The sequence below is a fragment of the Coloeus monedula genome (genome assembly GCF_965178545.1).
Source record: "Coloeus monedula genome assembly, chromosome: 3".
In the NCBI taxonomy this organism is placed as follows: domain Eukaryota; kingdom Metazoa; phylum Chordata; class Aves; order Passeriformes; family Corvidae; genus Coloeus; species Coloeus monedula.
The window spans coordinates 119,339,393-119,347,248 of record NC_138783.1 but is presented as its reverse complement, the minus strand read 5'-3'; the positions used below and the strand labels follow the sequence as shown (position 1 = coordinate 119,347,248).

Sequence of the window (7,856 nt, the reverse complement as noted above, 5' to 3'; positions counted from 1 at the left end):
TGGTTCCAGCTTTATCCAACCCCAAAAGCAGCAGGACCCCCTCTCTATCCCCACTCCAGGCAGGGCATCCAGCTCTTCCCACCCTCTGCCTTTCCTTTCAAGGAGTTGCTGAAGTTCTGCTGAAGTTTCTGCTTCAGAGGAAGGAAAACCCCAAGCAAGCAGAGCAGCAAGTCTTTGCACAGATCCTGCAGGTCTGGGAGCCTTTACCCTGCTTTGAAGCAACCCAGCTCTTGAGCCCACAGCAGGTGTGGGCAGGGCTGAGCCAGCTCCCCTGGGCTGCAGCCAAGGACAGGGAGGGTCCTGCTGGCAGCCTCTGGCCAGGAGCACATCAGGACAGTCCTGCTCCTCTGCCCCACCGAGGTGGGACCCCACCTGCAGAGCTGCCCCAGCCCTGGGGTCCAGCAAAAGGAGTACCTGGAGCTGCTGGAGAGAGCCCAGAGGAGGCCCTGGAGTTGCTCCAGGGGTGGAGCCCCTCTGCTCTGGAGCCAGGCTGGGAGAGCTGGGGGTGCTCACCTGGAGAAGGGAAGGCTCCAGGGAGAGCTCAGAGCCCCTTGCAGGGCCTGAAGGGGCTCCAGGAGAGCTGCAGAGGGACTGGGGACAAGGATGGAGGGCCAGGAGCCAGGGAATGGCTTCCCAGTGCCAGAGGGCAGGGCTGGATGGGAGATTGGGCAGGAATTGTTCCCTGGCAGGGTGGGCAGGCCCTGGCACAGGGTGCCCAGAGCAGCTGGGGCTGCCCCTGGATCCCTGGCAGTGCCCAAGGCCAGGCTGGACATTGGGGCTTGGAACAGCCTGGCACAGTGGGAGGTGTCCCTGCCATGGCAGGAGAGTGGAGAGAGCTGAGCTTTGACATCTCTTCCAATCCAAGCCATTTATAATTTTATGATCTTTCCTACCCCCAGGCCAATTCCTACATTTCCAGATCCCACACCCACCACCACCCCAGCCCAGCCACCTCCCTCCACCCCCAGGACACTTCCCCCTCCTCAGGAATATTTCACATCAGTACAGCAAGGCTGATCCAGAGAAAGACTTTATTATCAAACCCACCCTTCAGGGAGTCACAGCAGCCCAAAGGACCAGACACCAGAGCTCAGCCAGCCCAGCACACGGCCATGGGCTGGGAACAGACGTGGAGGAGCTCCCACATCAGAGCAGAGATTGTATTGTCCTTCCCTCGGTGGCAAGAAAATCTGTGTCCTGGTCAGCAGCCACAAGAGGTGGGTATCAAGGTCCAACAACACAACTTGTGCTGAGCACTGGACAGACTGACAGGGTCATCTGTGCCACTTCCTCTTGCGGGGCAGCTGGAGCAGGCCAGGCCATGCCCCTTCACAGAGCCGCCACAGGGCCCCCCATCCGCGGGATCCCACAGCCCCCAGTGACCTCGGGGAGCAGCACAAGGGCCAGGGGCAGCAGGGCCAGGGCAGAGCAGGGCAGAGCATGCACAGCTTGGTCCCTCTCAGGAGCCGCTTTCTCCCCCTGAGCAGGGGAGCAGGTCTTTTCCCAAGCGTAGTATCTCGCCACAGCCACGTTGGGGTTCCCCTGGGCAGGGTCAAACCACATCTGGATGCAGCGCCCGCTGCCCCGGTGCTCGGGGCTGTATTTGTAGGAGTTGGACCAGATCTTCTCGCACAGGTCTTTAGGTCGGGGGAAGACCTCGCTGAAGGGCCTGCACATGGAGCCCCAGGGACAGCGGTTGGTTCCTGGGGACAGAGCACCGCAGCAGAAAACCTCCGTGAGAGCACTGGGACAGCCCTTCCCTCCCGTCCTTCCCCCTGGGAGGAGCAGGTCACCTGCCCACTGCCCATCGCTACGCCGCAGCTGGGCACTGAGGGCTAGGCCACCTGCTTGACCACCTGCTTGACCACCCCAGAGAAGTGAGAGAGCTTTGGGCTCCTGGCAGCAGCAACGCTGCCAGTGACCTGCCTGGGGGTGAGGAAGGGTTCCCCAGAGCCCACCAACCTGTTGCCCAGTTCCAGCCCTTGTGCCAGTTCTCTTTGCACGTGAGGGCATCCTTGCAGTCCTTCCACCACTCCTCGCAGTCCTCCTTGCAGAGCGGCACGTGGAGAATCCTCTCCCGGCGCCAGCTGCTGTCAACCTGCAGGACACAGGACCAGGCACACTGGGGAGGGCCCTTGAAAGTCAAGGGCAAGATCTGCCACGTTCCAGATCCCCCCAGCCCCTCCCATGGGGCTCCACAGCTGGTCCCAGAGGAGTTTCAGCCTCAGCAGAGATGCGTCTTGACACAAGGAATTCTTCTATCAGTCAGAGGCCAGAAAAGTCCTTGGAATCTTTCTACCCTGTGGGAAAAGTTGAGACACCCCAGCTATTGAAGAGAAATCCTTCCCTGGGAGGGTGGGCAGGCCCTGGCACAGGGTGCCCAGAGCAGCTGGGGCTGCCCCTGGATCCCTGGCAGTGCCCAAGGCCAGGCTGGACATTGGGGCTTGGAGCAGCCTGGGACAGTGGGAGGTGTCCCTGCCATGGCAGGGGTGGCACTGGATGGGCTTTAAGGTCCCTCCCAACTCAAACCATTCCATGATTCCTTGATCAGATCCTACCTGGTCAATCCAGGGCCCCAGGTTGGGTGAGCACTCGTACAAGCACGTGTCCTGGATGAAGTGGCGCTTGCATTTGGGTGGCATCACCCCACAGTGGTTCCAGTTGAAGTTGTACAGGTTGGATTGGTCCTTGTGGGCTTCTGAACTGGTGTTGGCTGTGCAGCAGGCGTTGTCCTTCCAGGGAGAGCACTGCAACAGAGCAAGGGACAGGCTGGTCCGGGTGGGCAGGCAGGAGCTCCAGGAGGGCAGGGGATGCCACAGGTGCCAGCTCCCTGCAGAGCCCACAGCAAGGAGCCTTCAGCAACCAGAGGATTTTATCTTCTTCAGCGAACTCCTGGTCACTTTGGGCTCAGGAGTTCAGCACTGCAGCAAGGCAGAACTGGAGGGACAGCAGATCAGATCCTCAGGAACAGAAACAAGCCCCCTTTTCCTCCACCAGGAGCCTGGGGTAGAGCAACAAGAATCTCCAACACGGAGAGGGAGCAGAGGACTTTCTCTTCACCATCCTTTCCCTTGCTGTGCTCTGGGGTACCTGAGCTTCAGGAGGGGCTTAAAGAAGGGTGGCACAGAGCTGACAAATCCCCACACCACTGCCCCCGCTCTGGCCATTTGCTGAAAGAAGGCAGCAAACAAACAGGTCTCACACCTAGCACAGGCTTTCTCCCTCAGGCAGGTGGGGGCCAAGCCCAAACCAGTCCCCGGTGGGGAGGCAGGTACAGGGGGCCCAGACAGTCCCACCCAGCCCATCAGCAGCTCCTACCTGGTCATGCAGCTTCCCCTCAGGGCCAGGCTTGTGCTTGTGGTGTTTGGCATCCATGCAGATGTTCAGCAGTGGGTTCTTCACCGGCACCGCAGCATCGGCAGCCAGCAGCACCAGCAGCGCCAGTGCCACGGCCATGGCCACAGCCAGCCTGGGGGACGGGAGCTCTGCGGAGAGGGGACAGCACAGGAGAGGGTTTGGCACAGGTGGCAGCGAGGGAGGTGCTGTGGAGGCCGGGCACTGCTGAGCACCTGCCGGTGGCTCATGGCACCAAGGACACAAGCGCAGCCCCCCTGAGCCAGGCTGCAAGGTCAGCGGCACGTTATCATCAGGACAGCACTGCATCGGGGACAAACAGCCCTGGGAGAGCTCAGACTGGCCAACAATTCACCTCCCCTGAGGGAAGAGGGGATGCTGTGTGAGACCCACTCAGTTTGGGGTCCTTTTGCCACCCTACTGCTTCAGAGAGAAGTTTCCGGCCCCCAAACCTTCTGCACCAAGACATGGGGAGTCCAGGGATCTCTCTCGTGAGTGTCCAGAGGGGCAGGGAATGCAGCAAAACACCAGCACCTTGTGTGGACCACGAGCTGCAGGAGGCCCATGCTGTTGTCAGGAGAATGCTAACACAGGAGAACATTTCCTTTATCTGCATCCGAGACTTGGAAACCCTCACCTGAGGTCTCCTGCAGAGACCTGAATCATCAAACAATCACAGAGGGGTTTGGGTTGGAAGGAATCTCAAAGCCCACCCAGTCCCATGGGCAGGGACACCTTGCACTGCCCCAGGCTGCTCCAAGCCCCAGTGTCCAGCCTGGTCCGATTTGAGCAATAAAAGACACTTCACACCATTGTGCCTTGGCCTCCTCTGCCTGCCCAGAGGCTGGCACAAATTTTATACTAATTTTCTAAAAAAACACCCAAAATTCAACCCCAAACCAACCAACCAACAACAAGACTTAATCAAGAAAATTCCTTCCCAATCCTTGTTTACACAGCACAAGGGTCTAAACCAGACACCTTTTAAGAAGAGTTTTGCAAAACACAGCAGCAAGACAAAGCATTTACAGCATTAAAATGGCACAAAACACCCCAGAAAAAGCAGCTGCAGGCCTGAGGAGACAGACACAGAAATCTGAGAACTAGGAAGCAGTTAATAAGTACATTATAACTACATTTATGCCCCCAAATCAACTGCCAGCCTTACCAGCCATAAAAGCCCCTAAACTCTCCACACCACCTTACAAACACTCAGCTCAGCAGCTTCCTGGGGCAGCTTTAATAGGAGAGCTCCTGGCACTGAGGAGGAATTCCCCCTCTTTTTAACGAGCTTTGACTCGTGCCAGTGTTTGTTATCACAGGGGCCAATATTTTGGTGGCAACCAGCTCATCCAGCCTCTTGCACAAGCAGCACCTCTCGCCTGGGAATCAATCCAGCGTTTCTTTCCAAAGCAGGTGCCTTATGAGCCCTGGCCTGTCATAACAAGCCCTATTTCCTCTACTGACCCTGCGTCAGGCAGTTTGGGCTTGGACCATTGCATGAGGCAGAAGAACTCAGGAGAGACTGACCCAGGGCTCTGGGTATGGAATAAATAATGGGATAAGTGCAAAAGGCAGCGAATGACACACAGGCTGCTGCCTCAGAAGGAGCAATAACAGCTCCCACCACAAAGCAGAAACGCAGGGACTGAGGGGAAGCAGTGCACCTCCTTGTAATGCCTGAGCACATCCATCGGTGCTAAAAGCTTCACCACAGCCTGTGGAAAGTCCTTGCCCTCAGCATGGGGGCAGAGTCTTCCTCCTGGAGCACGTTTTGGGGCTGATTTGCTCTTTTCTTCACTCACATCACTGATGTTCTGGTGATGAATCACTTGCCTAAGGAGCAAATCTTTCTCAATTTCATTGGTGAACACTTCAGGCTTTGGGAGACCCTGCTTTGGTGATGACAGAATCACTGGGGCTGGAAGAGACCTCCCCACCTTGTCCCCAGCCCAGAGCACTGAGTGCCACCTCCAGCCTTTCCTGGGACACCTCCAGGCATGGGCACTCCAAACCTCCCTGGGCAGCCCCTGCCAAGGCCTGAGCTCCCTTTCCATGGGGAAATTCCTGCTGCTGTCCACCCTGAGCCTGCCCTGGCCCAGCCTGAGGCCGTTCCCTCTCCTCCTGTCCCTGTTCCCTGGCAGCAGAGCCCGACCCCCCCGGCTGCCCCCTCCTGTCAGGTAGAAACAACCTTGTGCTTCTAACCCATGTGGAGGTGTCACTGAGCAGATCTTCCCCCACCCATTCTGACCCTTTGCCATCTCTGCTCCCTCCACATGAAGAGTTTTGCCCCTCGAGGCGCAGGACTGTGGCAATTTCAGATGCCCTGTGCTGTCCTGCCAATGTTTCCTGCTCCTTGCCAGGGAATTTCTAATATCTGGTTTGTTTTTGGAACTGCTGATCACTGAACTGTGTTGTAACATTGTCAGAGCAGTGACAGCTTGTTCCTGAGAGATAATTGTCAGCCACCAGCCTGTCATCTTCCATCTGACGTGTTCTCCCCAGTGTATCTCTGTGTGTTCATCTCAACTGCTTTTTCTTTGAAATCTGTTGTTTTATTGTTCAGTGACTCAGTCGTACCACGTGTCACATCCCACTCCTATGTAGAAGGGAGCACCCAAGAGTCGTAGGTGTCCATGATCACAAAAGAAAGCCAGAAACTAGAAGGGTCCAAAAAAACAAAGCTCACCAAGTTTTATTGGCCAGTTCCACTCCTGGTGTGGAAATTGATGCATGTTTTTCCCCTACTTTGTAGTAGTGAGAGAAATGAAAGAGTAAAAGGAAAGAGGGAGGAAGAAGAGTATGGAAGAGAGATTGGATGGGAAAGGAGATCACAAGTCCTGGCTCCTGCATCGATCCTAACAGGGGGGTCCTGGGACACTGCCTGGGCTTGGGGGGGGCACTTTTCATAGGTAAGTTTTCCCCACCCTGGTATTGGAGCATGTGCAGTCTGTTCTTCTGGACCTTTCTGGACATGGGTAGAGGGGCTTTGGGGGTCTTTTAGTGGTCTTGATCCCTCCCTACTGGCTCAACCGTCAGTCAGCAGTTCGTGCCAGCTCCTTGACCCCACTCCTGCATTGGAGCTGTCTTTGTGTTGTTTCGTCACCACGGACCAGAACAGGGAAGTTGGCCCCGGAGCGGTGCTGCCCCAGAAAGGCGCTGCCCCATCCCCGGACTGCCCCTTCCCGGGCACATCCTGGTCCAGTCCTGGTTTAACCTTCTCGCTCCAGTGGACATCAGGAATTTGAGGCACAGCAACGCGTTTATTCCTTCCTGCCCAGGCTTCTGCACCAGGGACTTCTGCAGATTTTTACAGCTGGTCCTGGAGCGATTCAGTGCCATCAGAGACTGGGTTGACTTGATGTTTTCCCCTCCTTTTCCCAGACAAAATTTGTTGAAAAGCAGAAATGATAGAATCAAAGGAGTGTTTGGTTGGGAGGGACATTAAAGCTCATCCAAATCTGACCCCCTGCAGGGGCAGGGACACCTTCCACTGTCCCAGGCTGCTCCAAGCCTCATCCAGCCTGGCCTGGAAAACTTCAGGGATGGGGCTTCTCCATTTACCCGTGGTTCAGCCCTGTACTACATTTCCTGTGACCTTTTCCTGCACAGACACCGTGTTCATGGGTGTGCAGGTCTCCCCATCTCTCCAAAAAGCTTTCCAGGCTGTCCCACGTGAATGTGCAGACCTTGTCCCTGCAGGGGGAACTTGTGCCTGGGATGGTGCAGAGCACAGGGAATGTCTCCCTGTTGTCCTGCCTGTATCCCTGTACACCCCCACTACCTAAATATGCTGCATTTTCCCACACCAGATGCTCATTCTTTGCTCTCTTTGTCACCTCCAAACCATTTTTGTCCCTCTCTGAGTTTGTATTTCCTCAGCTGAGCATCCCAGAGTTGTTTATAGCCATGAGGTCCCCGGTACCAGCCCGTGCCCAGCTCTCACTGCCTTGTGCCCCTCTGTACCACACCCTGAGTCCCCCCTCCTGGAGGCCCTGCCATCCTGCCAGGTGAATATTTCTCTGCACTACCTCGGTGTGTTGAAGTCTTGAACTTCTCTCCCTCAGCACAGGATTTTGTTGTTCTCTGCATACAGTCAAAGCAATGAGGTGCAAAAGAGCCATTGCCACAGTCTGAATCAGCTGCCTTCTCTGCTAAAAACAAACCCATAGGACGAGATCACAGAGAGCAAAGCTGGCATGGCTCAGTTCCCTGAGACCTTGTAAACTCAGTGCAAAGCCCATGGCCAGCAGTGGCCGTGCTGTGGGCTATGGGTTCAGTGTGCAGGACCTGTGTCACAGCTCTCAGCCAGGCTGGGGACACAAAATCACGGAAAGATGGATGGGTATGGGTTGGGGGGGGCCTTAAACACATTCAGCTCCCCCCCTGCCATGGGCAGGGACACCTCCCCCTAGAAGAAAATCAAATTCCAGAAAACAAAAGCCAAAAAATCACTTCAGTCTCTGTATCAGAGGGACTCCCACCTGACATGGGGAGGGTGT

General features: G+C 56.2%; 1 protein-coding gene across 1 annotated transcript; it reads right to left on the bottom strand.

Annotated features, from left to right (window-relative positions):
• Window positions 1-1,274: 1,274 nt before the first annotated feature.
• Window positions 1,275-3,453, bottom strand: LOC309570861 (folate receptor gamma-like; the record flags this gene model as incomplete). The annotated part of the gene is given in 5 exon segments (XM_082277873.1): window positions 1,275-1,367; window positions 1,369-1,703; window positions 1,963-2,098; window positions 2,559-2,747; window positions 3,319-3,453. Coding segments are annotated over 5 exon segments (810 nt in total). The 5' UTR covers window positions 3,376-3,453.
• Window positions 3,454-7,856: the final 4,403 nt, after the last annotated feature.